Below are 19304 nucleotides of genomic sequence, written 5' to 3' on the forward strand. Positions count from 1 at the left end.
TCATCCATGCTGTCGCATGTGTCAGTGCTTTATTCCTTTGCAAGGCTGAATAACCCTCCATTTGTCTGGATAGACCACATTGTGTCCATTTATTAGTTGACAGGTGTTTGAGTTGTTTTCACGTTTTGGATGTTGTATGTTAAGTTTTCAAACCTACTTTTTTCTTTTCTATTCTATTCTTTTCTTTTCTTTTCTTTTTTTGAGACAGAGTCTCTGACTGTCTCCCAGGCTGGAGTGCAGTGGCGTGATCTCGGCTCACTGAAACCTCCGCCTCCCGGGTTCAAGTGATTCTCCTGCCTCAGCCTCCTGAGTAGCTGGGATTACAGGTGCCCACCACGACGCCCGGCTAATTTTTTGTATTTTTAGTAGAGACAGGGTTTCACCATGTTGGCCAGGCTGGTCTCGAACTCCTGACCTCATAATCTGCCCGCCTTGGCCTCCCAAAGTGCTGGGATTACAGGCGTGAGCCACCACACCCGGCCCTTTTTTCTTTTCTTAGCGATGATGCGTGGCAAACATCTCTTCGTGCTAGTAAACCATGTTTATATCCTTGCATTTCAGGCATATACCCGTCTGCTGTGTGGCTGGACCATGTGGGTAAACTCCCCAGAGGCCTGCATGAGCTAAAGGGGATGCTCCATCCCATGCGCAGTGGAGCCTGCCTCCATGGGCCCTGCTGGCCTTCATGGCACCACCTCTCCCATAGACATCAGAGCTCCGGTGCCGGCGCTCCCCCCTGCAGACCCACTCGGTCGTGCCCAGCCAGGCTACCCTGCACAGCGTCTCACTCATCTGTGCCAGAGTGATGGCTGCTCAGCTAGCCACGAGGGGGTAGCACACCCTCTGCCCATCCTGCAACATGTCTGAAGCCCACCTAGACCCCTTCATCCCATGGACAGTGCATTAAGCACATGCACAAGCACCTGGGCTTCAGGTAGGAGCTACCTGGCCGCCTGCCCACCTATCCCCTGGAGCCAGCCTGTGCTGCCTTCCTGCCTGAGGCTAACCTCTTCATGCCCTGCATGTGGGGAGACCCAGAGATCCTGGTACTAATTTTTTTTTTTTTTGAGACGGAGTCTTGCTCTGTTGCCCAGGCGGGAGTGCAGTGGCGTGATCTCGGCTCACTGCAAGCTCTGTCTCCCAGGTTCACGCCATTCTCCTGCCTCAGCCTCCCGAGTAGCTGGGACTACAGGCACCCACCACCACACCTGCCTAATTTTTGTATTTTTAATAGAGACGGAGTTTCACCGTGTTGGCCAGGTTGGTCTCGAACTCCTGACTTCAGGTGATCCACCTGCCTTGGCCTCCCAAAGTGCTGGGATTACAGGCGCGAGTCACTGCGCCTAGCCCCTGGTAGTAATTCTTATTGTTCTCCCTCAAAACCTTGAGAAGTAGGCACCAGCCCGGTGATGACAGAATTACTAATAACAGCAGCTCAGGCGTACCAAGAGCTCACACCCTATTGGGCATTGGCCCAGGAAGCCTTCCCTGCAAGTTTGCCAGGTAGGTTCTGTTATTACCTCCAATTTACAGATGGGGAAACTGAAGCACAGAGAAGTAAGTATTATGGGCCTATATCACAGGACTCTAGAGTGGCAGGGCCTGCCTCTACTTGGTGATGTGTGTAGGGACACTGCAAGCAGTTCAGTGTGGTGGGGCCAACTGTCTTCATCATGGTAGGACTGGCTCCAGGAGGGATGGTGTAGATATGAAGCCAGATGGGGCACAGGGCTGTGTTCTGAGGCGCCTTGAGGCCTCAGAGAGGGCTTTGCACTTTATCCAGGGATTTCAGCAGCCATGAGAGGGGTATAAGCAGGAGGGGCATCTGGTTGGGGCTTTGCTGAAAGGCTCACTCCTTTGGCCAGGAAGATGGGGAGGCTGGTGGCAGAGAAGCCCATTGGAGGCTGTTAATGCCACCCAGGCCAGGGAGGCAGGGCCCAGGTGAGCCAGTGACAGGAGTGAAGGAGAGAGGGCGCCAGGGTAGAGAGAGCTGAAGGGGCAGTGGCAGTGCTGGGTAGCCCTGGGTAGCTCAGCACATTTTTGGGGGTTGAAATGCATTAGATATTTTCAAAAGGTGGTTTATAATCAAATAAAATGAAAAAAAAAAAAAAAGAAATGCATCCGATGGAGCCTGGCATGGGACTGGTGAGCAGTCAGGAAGTCCAGTTCAACCCTCTAGCAGGAGCCAAGCGTATACTCAGAATTCATCTCAGCAGACATTCCAGGGGGTATCTTAGCGCATCCCAAAGTGTGTACATTTGTCCACCTGTAGCTCCCATAGTGGGTCCACCACAGGCATTTCTGAGTCCTGACCACCCTGAGCTGTTGTTTTTTCACCAGTTCTTTCTTCAGCTCACCCGTCATCATTTATCCCTTCTCAAAACCAGATCCTGAGTTTCCAACCACTAAGACAAGAGCATAGCTCACGCCTGTGATCCCAGTACTTTGGGAGGCTGAGGCAGGCAGATCACGAGATGAGGAACCAGCCTGGGCAACATAGCAAGATCCTGTCTTTACAAAAAACAATAAAATTAGCAGGAGGATCAGTCGAGCCCAGGAGTTTCAAGGCTGCAGTGAGCTATGACCATGCCACTGTTCTCCAGCCTGGGTGGGTGACAGAGTAAGACCTTGTCTCTAGAAAAAGAGCACACAGTGACATGGGAGGGCCAGGTACACATAGCTCAGGGGTGGCTGTTAAAAGCCAGAAAAGAGCCTTACAGATGCAGGTTCGAGTCCCTGCTCCACCCCTTATTAACCCCATCATTAAAATGTTTACCGAGCACCTATTATTAAATTGCGCCCCATTGTGAGCAGTGATGAAATCTCCAGCTGACTGGGGTGTGAATCCTCCCTTTGTCCAATGTACCCACGCTAGTTTTCACTACCCCGTAATCACGTAGTAGCCCTGCCAGTTATCAAATCAACCATCACAGTTTTGCAGTGCTTGTGTTCAAGAAATCCTTATCTGACTTAACTGTGGCCCCAAAGAACAAGATTCGTGATGCTGGCAATTCAGATATGCCAAAGAGAAGTTGTGAATTGCTTCCTTTAAATGAAAAGGTAAAAGTTCTCAATAAGAAAAGAAGAAAATCGCTGGGTACAGTGGCTCACGCCTATAATTCCAGCACTTTGGGAGGCTGAGGTGGGTGGATCACCTGAGGTCAGGAGTTCAAGACCAGCCTTGCCAACATGGTGAGACCCCATCTCTACTGAAAAATGCAAAAATTAGGCTGAGCATGGTGGCTCACTCCTGTAATCCCAGCACTTTGTGTGGCCAAGGCGGGTGGATCACGAGGCCAGGAGTTCAAGACCAGCCTGGCCAAGTTGGTGAAACCCCATCTCTACCAAAAATACAAAAAATTAGCCAACCATGGTGGTGGGTGACTGTAATCCCAGTTACTCGGGAGGCTGAGGCAGAGAATTGCTTGAACCCAGTAGGCAGAGGTTGCAGTGAGCCAAAATTATACCACTGCACTCCAGCCTGGGCGACAGAGCAAGACTCTGTCTCAAAAAAAAAAAAAAAAAAAATTAGCCAGGCGTGGTGGTGCGCACCTGTAATCCCAGCTACTTGGGAGGCTGAGGCAGGAGAATTGCTTGAACCTAGGAGGCGGAGGTTGTAGTGAGCTGAGATCATGCCACTGCACTCCAGCCTGGGCAACAGAGCAAGACTCTGTCTCAAAAAAAAAAAAAAGAAACGAAGAAAATCTGCTGAGCGCTCTAGGGATAAAAGTAAAAAAGAATGAGATCATGTCCTTTGCAGCAACATGAATGGAGCCGGAAGCCATCATCCTAAGCAAACTAACACAGGAACAAAAAACCAAACACCACATGTTCTCATTCAGAAGTGGGAGCTAAACATTGAGTGCACACGGATGCAAAGAATAATAGAAATGGGCCTACTCGAAGGTGGAGAGTGAGAGCTGTAAAACTACCTACTGGGGCCTGGCTGGGTGGCTCATGCCTGTAATCCCAGCACGTTGGGAGGCCAAGGCGGGCGGATCACCTGAGGTCAGGAGTTCGAGACTAGCCTGGCCAACATGGTGAAGCCCCATCTCTACTAAAAATACAAAAATTAGCCGGGTGTGGTGGTGGGCGCCTGTAGTTCCAGCTACTCGGGAGGCTGAGGCAGGAGAATTGCTTCAACCCGGGAGGCAGAGGTTGCAGTGAGCCGAGATCATGCCACTGCACTCCAGCCTGGGCGACAGAGCGAGACTGTTCCTCAAAAACCAAAACAAACTACCTGTTGGGTATGGTACTTATTACCTGGGTGACAAAACACTCTATATACCAAGCATGCAATTTATCTGTAGAACCAACCTGCACATGTACCCCTGAAACTAAATAAAAGTTGAATTTGTAAAAAAAAGAAAAAAATTGTATGCTGAGGTTGCTAAGACCTATGATAAGAACAGATCTATCTGTGAAATTATGAACATGATTTTATCATTGTTCTTTTTGTTCATCTCTTGTTTTTCATCTCCTATTGTGCCTAATTTATAAATGAAATGGTTTCACAGGTATGGGTGTATAGGAGAAAACATAGTATATATGGGCTCAGTACTATCCATGGTTTCAGGCCTCCTCTGGGGATCTTGGAATGTATCCCTCCAAGGATAATGGGGGGGATTGTGGTCGTCTTTTGGTCTCCTGTCCCCCACTCAACCCTACCACCCCCACTCCCATCCACCTCGTGTGTCTCATCCACTGTCCTGGATCCACTTGTGGCTTTCCTGATCCTTAGTCCTGGCCTCTGGGCCACCTTTCAGGTTTGCTCTTCCATCTGGATGTCCCACAGGACCCACCACCTCACTGAGCCCCAAAATCATTCATTTTCTTAAATTTTAAAAATATTTGTTCATTTATTTATTTATTTATTTTCTACTGAGACAAAGTTTCACTCTGTCTCCCAGGTTGGAGTGCAGTGGTGCAATCATTGCTCACTGTAACCTTGAACTTACAGGCTCAAGTGATCCTCCTGCTTCAGCCTCCAGAGTAGCTGGGACTACAGGTGCACTCCACTGTACCTGGCTAATTTTTAAAAAATTTTTCTGTAGAGATGGAGTCTTTCCATCTTTCCCAGGCTGGTTTTGAACCCCTAGGCTCAAATAATCCTCCCATGTCAGCCTTCCAAAGTGCTGGGATTACAGCTGTGAGCCACCGCACCTGGCCCAAACCATTTTTTGATCCATTCAGTAGATGTGTAATGGGCACTCACTGTGCCTGGCTCTTTTTGGATATTGCTGAGACACAGGAATAAAACAATATAGACACAGGAATAAAACAACAAACCCTCTTGGAGCACACCTTCTTCTGCACGACCATTCACGGATTCATTTGGCAAACACTTCTCATGCTGGGGAGTGTCACCCACAGTCAGGAAAGATGTCGTCTGTGTTCCTGAGGTGCTCAGAATAGGCAGAGGCTGTACTGCATGACAGCTAAGGGTATGGGCTTTGGAACCAGGCAGCCAGGTTCTGCCTCTTGCCAGCTGTGTGATCTTGGGTGAGTCCCCTCCCTCCCTCAGTCTGTTTCCCTCTGTAAGATGGCGGAAGTAATGATACCTACTTTGTAGGGTGGTTGTGGGAATTAAAGGAGATTTTTTTTTTTTTTTTTTTTTTGAGATGAGTCTGACTCTGTCACCCAGGCTAGAGTGCAATGGCATGATCTTGGCTCGTTGCAACCTCTGCCTTCCAGGTTCAAGTGAACTTCAGCCTCCTAAGTAGCTGGGACTATAGGCGTGACCACCATGCCCAGCTAATTTTTTTTTTTTTTTTTTTTTTTTTTCCTGAGAGGAATTCTTGCTCTGTCACCCAAGATGGAGTGCTATGGTGTGATCTCAGCTCACTGCAACCTCCGTCTCCCAGGTTCAAGCAATTCTGTAATCCCGAGTAGCTGGGCCACTGCACTCCAGCCTGGGCGACAGAGCAAGACTCCGTCTCGAAAAATAAAAAAAAACAAATAGTCCACTTGCAGCTCGGAAGAGGGGGCCATGTATTCATATAGGCTCCTGTGCCCCATGAGTAGGTGTGCCTGTGGCTGCCAGTTCCCTCTCAGGACTGGGCTGGTGTGCCAGGAAGCACCAAGAGCATCCCATGTCAGATGTCAGTGAACCCAGGGTTGGAATCAGAGAGAGACGTCTGCAGGTGGCCAAGGCAGCAGTGACAAAGACCGCGCGCGCGCGAGAGAGAGAGAGAGAGAGAGAGAGAGAGAGAGAGAGAGAGAGAGCGCGAGCGAGCGCGGGCAGGAGGGAGGGAAGGAGGGAAGAAGAAAGATCCAGACAGGAAGAAACAAGGAGATGCAGGGAAATGACAGGAGAAGAACCTGGGGTGGGAGGGAGGGAAAACAGAACTGCTGGATGTGCTGCCCCTCCGGCCTGGGGTTCTGCCGCACAGGACCTTCTGCTCACAGTTCTCCCAGGGGCGTTCTGGATACCAGGGGTGGGGTGTGGCTTCATTCTAAGCATGGATGCCTGAGGGCACTGGGGCTCCGTCTCCTCAGGGAATCCTTGAAGAGAAAGGCCAAAGGGATACATTAGTAACTACAGTCTGTCTTTCACATAGTGTTCTTTCTTCCTGTTACACATTTCTGTGAATTTTGAAATATTTATGATGTTATGTTTACCATTTTGATCTCATGAGGAGTACTCTCCCTGCTCCAAAACTTCCCTCTACTTATGAATCTCTGTCCTCTTTCTCCAGAAACCTTACCAACTATTGATATTTTTACCGTCCCCTTGATTATGCCTTTTCCAGAATGTCATATAGTTGGAGTCATGTATTAGGTTGGTGCAAAAGTAATTGCAGTTTTGCTATTCTTTAAATGCCAAAAACCGCAATTAGTTTTGCACCAACCCAGTATTATGTAGCTTTTTCAGATGAACTTACTTCACTAACATAAAGTCACCCTGCTCTGCTGCCTTTCTGTGTGGTCTCATCCACGCGAAGGCATGCCCTCACAGTCTTTCTGATACATGCCATTGCCTTTTCTATGCCTTGATGGAGAACTCCTTTAAATCACAGAATCATATTGTGTTTTATGGATGATTTTTTTTTTCATTCACCTCTTGAACATCTTGCTTCTAGTTTGGGTGGTTATAGATAAAGCTGCTGTAAACATTCCTGTGCAGACTTTGTGTGGACATAACTTTTCATCTCAGCTGAGTACATACCTAGGAGCACAATTTTTGGATTATATTGTGAAAATATGTTGGGATTCATAAAAATTTGGTGGATTTCATAAGAGAAATCATTTGGTTCTGGTGTTGTCTTTTTGGAATGTTCTTAATTCACTTAATAGGCAGAGGCTGTTCAGATTGTCTGTTTCTAGTGTGACCTTGGAAAGATTAGGTCTGTCAAGGAATTGATACATTTCACCTAGGTTATCAAACTGTGGGAACAGAGTCATTCATAACAGTCCCTGATTATCCTTTTAATGCTCAACAGTTTGGTAGACATGGCCCCTCTTTCATTTCTAATATTAGTAATGTGTCTTTTTTTTTTTTGCTTTGTTAGCCTGCAGAGGTTTATTAATTGTAACAATTATAATTAATAATTATAATAATTAATTGGGAGAATTATTATAATTATTGTTAATGTAGATGAACGCACATCCAGGAAAATGTTACCTATACTGAGCAATGATGGCAACAGCTTGTTTTTTCAGTTCTGGATAGGACATAGGCATTTATCCAGCTCTCTGTGCAAATACACACACACCCACACACACACATACACACGCTCACGCATTTACTATGAATGAAATCTATTGTACTCCTATCATTTAGAAAATCACATAATCCGGCTGGTGCAGTGGCTCATGCCTGTAATCCCGGCACCTTGGGAGGCTGAGGCGGGTGAATCATGAGGTCAAGAGTTCGAGACCAGCCTGGCCAACATGGTGAAACCCTGTCTCTACTAAAAATACAAAAAATTAGCTAGGCGTGGTGGCAGGTGCCTGTAATCCCAGCTACTCAGGAGGCTGAGGAAAGAAAGTCACATAATCCATTAGGTGATATTCCAATGTTTATTTAACTCATAACTTCTATAATACATTAACTTGAACTTACAGAAATAAAAAAGCATTTGGAAATTTATCCCAGAATACAGAACATATCTATAGGAAACAAGATGTGAACCATAAGACTCAATGAGTTCGATGGTGGCAATAATTAATACTTAGGACTCAATTTATAAACTAATCAAATTAGATTAAGTATAATCATGAAATGTCCCATATTTTTCTCCTATGACCTTGTATAATGCTTTTACCGAGTAGAAAATTCCTAAGTCTGCCCACCCAAGTAATTTTCTTAACCTGTTGTTTGTTTTTTTGCAGTGGGGGTTTGTTTGGCCTCCCCAGGATGGACTGGAGCATCAGTAGTGCCTGAGTTCATCACAGGACAGATGCTCAAGACACCCTGATCACCATTAGGTGGACTTGGAGGAGCCAAAAATGGGCGCAGTGGCTCCTCAGCAGAGACGCTCCTGAATGTATAGACATGAGAACCACCTTCAGCATCAAAAAAGGAAACATTGTGCATGCCCATATCCAGAAAAATCCCCACTCGCTGTAACTTGCGGTCCACGAAGAGGAAAGTCAGGGGCACCGTGCTGGCAGAGAGGCGGCTTCCATCCCTCAGACTCACAGTCCAGAATCCGCCCTCTGTGGTCAGATGGATCCTCCCTTTGCGGTGAACAGATTCTCTGCAGACTCCCAGGTCCCATTCTGTGCTTGTTCCCACGTCCACCTCCCAGTAGTGGCGGCCACAGGTAAAGCGAGGGGAGCCCAGGACACAAATGGACAAGTCAAATCTCTCGGCAAGGTCTTGCCGATTCTGTCTGATGCGCCCACTTCGGACGCTCCTGAGGTCATCAGAAATGAGGAGGAAGTTGTTGGCTGTGTTGGCATCCAAGGTCATATCCACTGTGAAAAGGAAAACAAGTTGATCAGAAAATGGACAGAAGCCAGCCCCTTGCCTCTCCTCTACTTCAAAGGCCCAAATATCTCTTGACTTTGGTTTCTTTAATTCTCTTCTTCCCCCAAAATCAAAACTTTTCATGAGGCAACTTCCCTGATTAGTTCAAATTCTCATAGGTATGCTTCATGGCAATACCCAACTCATTCACAGTAGCAATTATTTTACTTTATGTCACGTGTTTGCTTCATTGGACTTTTCTTCATTTAGAGTGGAGGGTCTCTGAAGGCAGACACCATGACCCCCTTTCTACTACCTTGATGCGTGAAAAAATGATAATTAAGACAATGCAAATGGTCGATATTAAATATGTTTCTGCTTCCACCTTGTATTGCTCAATTCAGTATATAGAGCATGATTCCAGACCTTCGTTTTCCACGTTTGTAAACAAATTAATTGTGCACGATTCTGACAGCAGATAGGGTATCTCTGCAGCTGACAATGTGATGACAGAGGTGCCGATCCTGGACATCAGGAGGCTCCAAGGCCAGGAGGAGGAGGGGGGCCTTAGATGAAAGAATGTTTTTCCATCCTACATGGGAGGTGAGACCTTAAGCAAAACAATGGTAAATTTTGGAGAGAAGAGAAAGGTATTTGAAAGTTGTTCGTTGGCCGGGCGCGGTGGCTCACGCCTGTAATCCCAGCACTTTGGGAGGCCGAGGCGGGCGGATCACGAGGTCAGGAGATCAAGACCATCCTGGCTAACACGTGAAACCCCATCTCTACTAAAAAAAAATACAAAAAAATTAGCCAGGTGTGGTGGCGGGTGCCTGTAGTCCTAGCTACTCGGTAGACTGAGGCAGGAGAATGGCATGAACCCAGGAGGCGGAGCTTGCAGTGAGCAGAGATTGGGCCACTGCACCTCAGCCTAGGCGGCAGAGCAAGACTCCATCTCAAAAAAAAAAAAAAAGTTGTTCATCATAACTGACTGTAGAGAATAAGGGCAGCAAATACAAAGGTCAATAATTTAAGGCATTGGGTATGTGGTTGACAGGTGAAGCCACCAATTCTCATGGAGGAGGCAATGTGATCTGGCCTAGAGAAAATTAATTGTCCAGAACATTCTGAAAAGAAAATCTACAGAACATATGATCCTTCAAGTCAAAAAACTGATATGATCACCAATATAGATTTTATAGATTACAGTAAGACTTGAGGAGATTGATTGCTGTTTGATGGTGAATTAGGGAATGAAATGAGATGAGTGGACATGGACAAGGAAGGAGGAAGAGGGTTCCAAACATGACTTGGGCAGGGTGAATCTGTCCTCCATATTTCAGCAGAGACACAGTCAGGTATGGGTAGGTGGATGAGTAGAGACCGTGGGTGTCAGGGCAGAAGCTACCAGTGTTGGGGACATAATAGGGGCCCACCACCATTTATAGGTGTAATTCTTTGCCCAGGCTGACCATAACCTCTTCATTTAAATGTCCCTTTTCTCCAGAGTTATGGAGAGTGATAGTATTTTCTGTAGCCAGGACAACTGTTGAAGCCCATGGCGCACGGATGAGTAGACCAGCGTCTGAAACTCTCCCCACACTCACAGAAACAAACACCATAGGTGCTCCATTCCAAACTCTTCCCAACCCTGGGGTGAGGTTGTTTGGTACAATGGGTGCCAATATTCAACGTGTATTAGAATTACCAGGCCCATTTTAATGTCAGAGTCCTGGGAACCTTTGCTAGAGAGAAATTCAAATTCAGTTGTTCTATGTTTTTGCTGCTCAGCAAAATCCCCAAGCCAGCAGGATCAATCCTGAGACTTCCCAGTTCAGCATCTGCATTTTAACAAAATCCCCAGGTAATCTGAGCACACTAAGTTTAGAGAATCCCTTGTCTAACCCATGACATAGACATCAGGTTTTTTTTTTTTGAGATGGAGTCTCACTCTGTCACCCAGGCTGGAGTGCAGTGGCACAGTCTTGGCTTACTGCAAGCTCTGCCCCCCAGGTTGACGCCATTCTCCTGCCTCAGCCTTCGAGGAGCTGGGACTACAGGCGCCTGCCACCACGCCTGGCTAATTTTTTGTATTATTAGTAGAGACAGGGTTTCACAGTGTTATCCAGGATGGTCTTGATCTCCTGACCTCGTGATCCACCCGCCTCAGCCTCCCAAAGTGCCGGCATTACAGGCATGAGCCACCATGCTCAGCCTTTTTTTTTTTTTTTAGATCACCAGGTGATTCTGTGTGTTGTCAGAGCTGAGAATCTGATGATGAAGAAGCATCTCAATTTTAGATGCCAGACAGCAGCTAATCCCCATATGGAATGAGGGGCCAATTGCACAAATGATTTTTCCTGGTCTGGTCGTGGGAAGGGGGCAGGGTATACAGATTCCTTACCTTGGAACTTCCGCATCCTTGGGTTCATCTGCAGAATCTTCTTCAGCTTGGGCTCCAGTTCCTTGATGTGGGAAACCAGCCTCTCTAGGTGCCGATTGGGCCTGATTTTGTTCCTCTGAGAGACCATGGAACAGCAACAGCAAAGTAGATCCTGCCCGTGGGGCTCCTTCTGCAGTGAATTGATGCACTTGAGGCAGACGGCGCATCCACACTCCAGGGACATTGGTTTCTCTAGATAGTCTGAGCAGACCGGACAGCTGCTTGCTTCTTGGAAGAGTGCAGCCATGTCCACTGCCAGGGGAAAAGTGCACAAGGGAAGAAAATTTCCGTGAGGTGAAAGCCTGTTAGTTGTGACGAGTGACAACCTTTTCATGCATAGAGGTATTGTGTTGCAGCTTTGTCACTCCGAGAACGAGACTATGAGTACAAACGCTCAAGCACATCCCCCCACCACCCCCCCGTCTTCAGAGATTTGAAGTTCTATTGGGAAAGAAAGTCACGAATCATCACTGTGCTCTGAGCTGAGGTGGAGGAAGGGTCCGTTCTCCTGGTGACCCAGCAGCTGAGCCTGAGCCAGTGACATGGCAGCACCCATGTGAGGAGCAGCGAGCTGGGGTCATTTCACCTCCTCCTAGGGGAACCCCAGGAAGAGATTGATTGATGAACATAAGAATTAGGGGCTGGGAGGCTGGGCACGGTGGCTCATGCCTGTCCAGGACTTTGGGAGGCCGAGGTGGGTGGATCATCTGAGGTCGTCAAAAGTTTGAGACCAGCCTGACCAACATGGTGAAACCCCATCTCTACTGAAAATACAAAAGAATTAGCCAGCCGTGGTGGCAGATGCCTGTAATCCTAGACACTTGGGAGGCTTTGGCAGGAGAATTGCTTGAACCTGGGAGGCAGAGGTTGCAGTGAACCAAGATCGTGCCATTGCACTCCGGCTTGGGCAACAGAGTGAGACACCATCTCAAAAAAAAAAAAAAAAAAAAAAAAAAAAGAGGGACTGGATGCAGTAGCTCACATCTGTAATCCCAGCACTTTGCGAGGCCAAGGCTGGAAGACCCCTTGAGCTGAGGAGTTTGAGACCAGCCTGGGCAACACAGGAAGACCCGTCTCTACAAATAATAGAAAAATTAGCAAAGAGCAGAGATCACACCAGGTCACTCCAACCTGAACAACTGAGTTAAGACCCTGTCTCACCAAAAAAAAAAAAAAAAAAAATCACATCCTTCTCCAGCCTTGGAAATGAATACCAGATTGACTGCCACCACTCCTAGACTGGGGATCCAGGGTGACTGGTTTTCAACTCTGAGGCAGCACTCAGAGGGCCTTTGTTGAATTCATTAATTAGGAATTTCTCTCATTCATCCCCCCAAGTCATAACCCCCATTTCTAGGCATCTAAGGAGGAAAAACACACACAGGCATGGGCTCACCTCTTCTGCTGGAAGCTCCTCTGTCCTCCTGCTGCTTCCACTGGGAGCTCAGGTCTTGTGGGGAAGGGGCACACGAGGGCCTTTTATTGGTGAGACTCCCACCTCCCACTGGGTAACGCCCTTCCACACCCTCTAACCTGATGAGGCTTTGATTTAATTATAACAGGGAATTAGGTTTTTACTGGTGATATATCTCCAGTTAATTGTAACTTCAGTAAATCCTTCATCCTGACAGTGTATTTTTCTTTCATATGAAGATAAGATTAAATTGCCTTTATATTAAATTAGGCTTAATGTGCTAACTTCAAAAGCTTATTTTAGAGTTGTTTCCATCAGTTGTCAGTAAAGATAATTCCTGTAATATGTTGTAGGCTTCAAGCTTTGCTTGGAATCCTAAAGTATTAAGTATGATTGGATTTGCAATTTTACAAAATGGTTTAAATTCATATACATCGGACTGAAAGGTGATAGGGGCATGCATTCCATTGAGGAAATTCTAGGTAATTTTTATTTGTTTCCATTGGTTTATTTCTGGTTTTGAAAAAATTTCATAATTCATAGGAAAAAATTGGATAATTACTATTTTGACAAATGACCATTAAGCTTCTTGGACCTTGAGTACTTCACAGAGTGTTAAGATAAAAGTCACAATTTAAAAAAAAAAGATGATTTTCTTGTGAAACTTGTGTTCTCAAATAAAAATTGTTACCTGTGAAGTGAGTTGTGGTTTCTTCCATTTGAATCAACCCCGAATCTTTTCATTTTCATGCCTTTCTGTGTAGTGGGATCTTTACTGCTTTGTTTTCAAATTTCAAATAATTTGAATATAATCTTATCATTTTCACTATCCCCTTTGGCACATATTAAAGGAATTTTCTCTTTTTGCATAATTAAAAATAAAGACCTAATTTTGATCAGCTTTAAACATGATTCCTCATGGGATTAGAGGGCTCTGAGACACTCAGCTCTTGTTTTGGTTTACTTTTTTTCCCTCGTTACTTTCAGTTGACATGTAATAATTGTACATATTTATGGCACAGTAATATTTTAATACATGCATAAAGTGTGTAATAATCAAGTCAGGATAATTAGCACACTCTAAACATTTCTTTCTTTTTGTTTTTTGAGACAGAGTCTCGCTCTGTCAGCCAGGCTGGAGTGCGGTGGCACAAACTTGGATCACTGCAACGAACAGCTCCTGGGCTCAAGAAATTCTCCTGCCTCAGCCTCCTGAGTAGCTGGGATTACAGGCGTGTGCCACCATGCCTGGCTAATTTATTATTATTATTATTATTTTTTGCATTTTTAGTAGAGACAGAGTTTCACCATTTTGGCCAGGCTAGTCTCTAACTCCTGACCTCAGGTAACCCGCCTGCCTCGGCCTCCCAAAGTGCTGGGATTGCAGGCGTGAGCCACCACGCCCAGCCAACATTTATTATTTCTTTGTGATGGGAGCATTCATAATCCTCTTAGCTTTTTGAAAATATGCAGTCATGTATAAGTGACCATATTTACCCCACAGTTGTGCTAGAGCCCATTTCTCCCATTTAGCTGTAATTTTATATCCAATTACCAACCTCTCCCCATGATCCCCTCCCCCTTACCCTTCCCAGCCTCCACCAAAGCCCATTTCTCCCATCTAGCTGTAATTCTGTATCCAATAACCAACCTCTCCCCAAGCTCCCCTCCCCCTTACCCTTCCCAGCCTCCACTAAAGCCCATTTCTCCCATCTAGCTGTAATTTTGTTTCCAATAACCAACCTCTCCCCAAGCTCCCCTCCCCCTTACCCTTCCCAGCCTCCACCAAAGCCCATTTCTCCCATCTAGCTGTAATTCTGTATCCAATAACCAACCTCTCCCCAAGCTCCCCTCCCCCTACCCTCCCTGCCTCTATACGCACAATTCTATTCTCTGCTTCTGTGAGCTCAGCATTTTTCTTTTAGCTCCCATATAGGAGTGAGAACATGTGGTATTTATCTTTCCAGACCTGATTTATTTTGCTTAACATAATGTCCTCCAGGCTGAGACTCAGGTCTTGACCAGAAAACTGATGAATCTGCAGGTATCATGGAAATGGACAGGTTAGTGATTAACTTGTACTTAATTCATAAAATAACAGCTTTGTTTTCAAATATCTTTTTTTTTTTTTTTTTTTTTTTTTTTTTTTTTTTGAGACGGAGTCTCGCTCTGTCGCCTAGGCTGGAGTGCAGTGGTGCAATCTCGGCTCACTGCAAGCTCCGCCTCCCGGGTTCACGCCATTCTCCTGCCTCAGCCTCTCCGAGTAGCTGAGACTACAGGCGCCCGCCACCACGCCCGGGCCCGGCTAATTTTTTTTTTTGTATTTTTAGTAGAGACGGGGTTTCACCGTGGTCTCGATCTCCTGACCTCGTGATCCGCCCGCCTCGGCCTCCCAAAGTGCTGGAATTACAAGCGTGAGCCACCGCACCTGGCCTGTTTTCAAATTTCAAATAACTTGAATATAATCTATTTCCCCCTCCTAAAATGTATCACATATTAAATGAAGATTTTTTTCTTTGTATATATATTTTTAAAAGACCTACATTTAGTTCTATTATAAAATGATGTACAATGGGATGAGATCACTCCTCGGGATTCAGTGTCTGAGCAGGAAAACGAGGCTTGGGAGACAGTGTGTAGGGATCCGGGTTAACTTTATGTGATTGGAATGAATTGGATCCGGTCATAAAGCAATCATTTGGGGTTTGCTCTTTGCTGGATTCTGGGTCACTCCACATCCACATGTAAAGACAGAGTCCAGCCCTGGCCTATCCTCTATGTGAGAAAAACTTTCTGCCAAAACCAGGCTGGATACAATGTAAAGAGTGTGAGAATGACTTATGAAAAGAGCCAAATTCACAAGGTGATCCTTTCAGCTGCTCCAGGGAAGAAGGAACAGACAGACAGCAAGATAGATTTGCAGAAGAGATGTGATGTCAATGAGACAGCGGCATGGTGCAGGGTGAGGCAGCCAGGGCACAGAGAGGCAGCAAAGCCACTCAGACAGCTGTGGGAGGGACACGGAGCCACGGCCCATAAAACCCAAAGGACAACTGTAACAATACTTTTTAGTATTTAAGATGCAATTTCTTATTAATCTACTCAATTGACATTCATGGTTTGAGATGTTCCATATTTTTCTGCTGTAACTTTGTTCCATTATCTTGTACCAAGCAGAAAAGTTTCTAGCATTGAGCATAAAGTGATTGTCTAAATGGTTTTGTGGCTAAAAGTTTATTTGCCCTGCTCAGGAGAAACTGTAGATTTGTCAATGTCGAGATTAATCACAGGACAGATAGGAAGCCTTGGTTATCAATAATTGAATCAGCAAGAGCAAAAAACGAGCACCGTGGCTCTGCAGCAGAAATCTTAGTGAATGTAAAGATATGAGTGCCATCATTAATGTTGTAAAAGGAAACCATTCTCACACATGTATCCGGGAAAATGCCTACTCTGCATAGCCCGGGACTCACCCAGAGGGTGGTTAAAGGCACAGTGCTGGCTGCAAAGAGCTTTTCTTTCCTCACACCCACAGTTCAGAAGCCAAGTTCTGAAGACAACACAATTCTCTTGTCAATTAACAGATTCTTTGCAGGCACCCAGATCCCATTATTTTCCTGTCACCGTGTCTACCTCCCAGTAATGGTGTCCAGAGGTGAAGCGAGGGGAGCCCAGGACACAGATGACTTGTTTGAATCTCGGCATACTCTGCAGTTCTAAGAAATCCACAACGGACACTCCACAGGTCTTCAGAAATGATGAGTCAATTGTTGGCTGTGTCAATATCCGGCGTCATATCCACTGTGGAAAGAAAAAAGGTAAATCAGCAAAGAGAAACTTCCCTGCATTCCCTGATTCCGTAGAATTTCTTATAGAAGATTGAAATAGAATGTAACAAATCCCTCTTGTTCATAGTAAGCATTCTTTTTAAATTTTGATTATTCAAGATTTTTTCTTTTAGTACATGAGATCCATGAAGGCAGAAACCATGTCTGTTGTTTACTCTCAAAATCATAAAATTTAGCAGACTCTGTTCAAATATAGATATCTAATGAATATTCTAGATGATGGAAAAGCTACTTATTATACTATTAGATCAGGCTGTGTATGGCGGCTTATGTCAGTAATACCACCAATTTGGGAGACTGAGGTGGGAGGTTCACTTGAGCTGAGGAATTTGAGACCAACCTGGGCAACATGAAACCACATCTCAAAAAGATTTGTGTATATGTGTGTGTGTGTCTGTGTGTGTGTCAGAAATCCAGATTCTCAACCAGCCTAGTCCAATAGAATGAGAATTTGCATTTTATAAAAGATCTCCAGGTAATTTTAAAATTTTCTGTAGACATTAAAAAAAATTCAACAATACTTTAAATAACATATGATAAGCTTGTGTATCCAGAATTATTGTCACTTCCACATGGGGTACACCCATGTTTCAAGGGCCCCATAGCCACTGGTGGCTACTATATTGGACAGCACAGGTCTAGGGTATGACCCAAATGTTATATTTTCTTCAAAATCTTTTGTTGTCTCTAATCTATACTCACAGCTGAGAACTGTTGTTTGGTGGGCGTACACATTTTAGGTGCCAGAATTCAGCTAATGCTCATATTTAATGGAGAGCCTTTTGAACAGTTACTTTTTCCAAGGCTGAGTGCAGGTTACCTTGGAACTTCCACATCCTTGGGTTTTAATATAAGAATTCTCCTCAGCTGGGGCTCCACTTCCTTGATTTTGGAAACCAGTTTTCCCAGCAGGAGATGGGGCCTGATGTCTTTTATAGTGACCACAGAGCAGATGGTGCACAATACATCATCCCCATTGGGCTCCTTTCGAAGTGAACTGATACAGTGGAAGCAGCAGAGATATCCACATTCCAGGTATGGGGGTTTTTATTTTTTTCTTTTTTCTTTTCCTTTTTTTTGGGGGGGATGAAGTCTTGCTCTGTTGCCCAGGCTGGAGTGCTGTGGTGCCATCTTGGCTCACTGCAACCTCTGCCCCTGGGTTCAAGCGATTCTCCTGCCTCAGCCTCCTGAGTAGCTGGGATTACAGGCACTGCCACAGCACCCGGCTAATTTTTGTATTTTTAGAAGAGACGGGGTTTCACCATCTTGGCCATGCTGGTCTTGAACTCGTGACCTCGAGATCCACGCACCTCAGCCTCCCAAAGTGCTGGGATTACAGGCGTGAGCCAATGTGCCTGGCTAGTAAGCGGGTTTTTCAAGATAAGATAGGCAGCTGACACATCGACTTGCTTCTTTAAAATGTTCTGCCATGGCCAATGTCTGCGGAAAAGGTACATGATACTGGAGTTCAATGAATTGAATGGCAATACTCCTTTGGGCTCTTTCACTTTTACATGCATAGAGACATATCAGTGCCTGCTATAAACAATCACTAGTGATAGGTGATAAAAACTCTATAAAATACATATAAGAAGAGTCATGGCCTTGAACTTCTAATATCGGAAATGCTACTTGGAATGAAGGACATGATTCTTCCATTGAGAAGCTGGTGTTGTGAAGGGTATAGGCCCAGGGGTCCAGCCACATGTGGTTCTTGTGCACCCCAAATGGGGCTTATTGGAATTGAGATGTGCCTTTCTTGTAACCAAGCGAGTTATAGAGAAACGCCACACTTTGAGACTAATTCAGGAGTCCTTTATTAGCTGGTGACCGAGAGACAGCTAACGCTCGAAGTTCTCTCGGCCCTGAAGAAGAGGCTAGATTTTCTTTTATACTTTGGTTTAGAGACGGGAGGGGGAATTGAGCTGAAGCAATCTTACAGAAGTAAAACAGGCAAAAAAATTGAAAAGACAAATGGTTACAGGAAAACAAACAGTTCCAGGTGCAGGGGCTTTAAATTTATCACAAGGTGATAGGAGTGCGGGCTCGGGACACAAACGCGGGGGCTTTAGAGTACTATCACCTGAGCGAATTCCTGGGCACCCTGGACATAGCTTGCCACAGTACCTTATCAGTTAACTGCACTCTTTGGATGTGCTGAGAGTCAGCTTGCACAAATTAAGTCCTTGAGGGAGGGAGTGGGTAAGGAGTCCTTAATGTCTTGCGTGAAGGTTTTCAGAAGCAAACAAAAACCTATTTCAACAGTAGCATCAACAGGGCATGATGGAGATTCTCCTGTCCCAGGGTTGAGTTTGTCTTTCCCACCTTGTGAAGCTTGACCTACCCTTTATCCTCCTAGGAAGGAAGCCAAGAGCTCAGCCTGATGCTCAGTCCCTCAAGCAAACCTGTTGTACCCTTTGCATTTTACAGGATTTCCTGAGCAGAGCACACAGAAACTATGACTAGGCTAAGTGAAGAGAGACTGAGTTTCCACATAAACATGGCATTTCCTATCTCTAGTAACATTATCTGAAGACAAATGTTAGATGTCATTAGCTTTTCCTTCCCAGCTTCCTACCACAGCTGAGTGTCACATGTGGCTGGGCCAGGGTCTAACTTCAGAGGAACAAGCCCTGCCCCACTCTGTATGCTAAAGATGGCTGTGGAAGATGAACTGAGGCCTTTCCT

The 19304-nt window shown here is 45.6% G+C and overlaps 1 protein-coding gene and 1 long non-coding RNA gene across 6 annotated transcripts in view; one reads left to right on the top strand and one right to left on the bottom strand.

Moving 5' to 3' along the window:
• LOC129468236 (uncharacterized) overlaps positions 1-8488 on the top strand; it is a 31216-nt gene extending 22728 nt beyond the window's left edge. For 2 of the 4 annotated variants that reach the window (XR_008652573.2, XR_008652577.2), the window contains exon 5: positions 562-4374. This is a non-coding gene — a long non-coding RNA (uncharacterized lncRNA). Of the gene's footprint in view, positions 1-561; positions 4375-8334 lie in introns of those variants that run through there. The other 2 variants (XR_010117186.1, XR_010117187.1) reach the window with 2 other exon arrangements.
• Positions 8009-14005, bottom strand: LOC129468231 (ret finger protein-like 3). 2 transcript variants are annotated; one of them, XM_055253515.2, is made up of 3 exons: positions 12751-14005; positions 11316-11606; positions 8069-8922 (listed from the first exon to the last, which is right to left on the bottom strand). In XM_055253515.2, the coding sequence occupies exons 2-3, from the start codon at positions 11599-11601 to the stop codon at positions 8309-8311; spliced, it is 900 nt and encodes a 299-aa protein (XP_055109490.2). In that variant the 5' UTR covers positions 11602-11606; positions 12751-14005; the 3' UTR covers positions 8069-8308. The 2 variants fall into 2 exon arrangements, with proteins under 2 accessions (XP_055109488.2, XP_055109490.2); XM_055253513.2 differs by lacking the exon at positions 12751-14005 and having other exon boundaries at positions 8009-8922; positions 11316-12374.
• Between the last annotated feature and the right edge of the window lie 5299 nt (positions 14006-19304).

Source organism: Symphalangus syndactylus, chromosome 18 (assembly GCF_028878055.3).
Source record: "Symphalangus syndactylus isolate Jambi chromosome 18, NHGRI_mSymSyn1-v2.1_pri, whole genome shotgun sequence".
Lineage (NCBI taxonomy): Eukaryota > Metazoa > Chordata > Mammalia > Primates > Hylobatidae > Symphalangus > Symphalangus syndactylus.

Bases quoted from the DNA above. Each gene is read 5' to 3' on its own strand.
- LOC129468231 (XM_055253513.2), bottom strand. From the start codon at position 11,688: ATGAAAAGGTTGTCACTCGTCACAACTAACAGGCTTTCACCTCACGGA. The intron at 8,923-11,315 runs GTAAGGAATCTG...TCCTTTTCACAG, and splicing joins AAGGATGCGGAAGTTCCAAG to TGGATATGACCTTGGATGCC.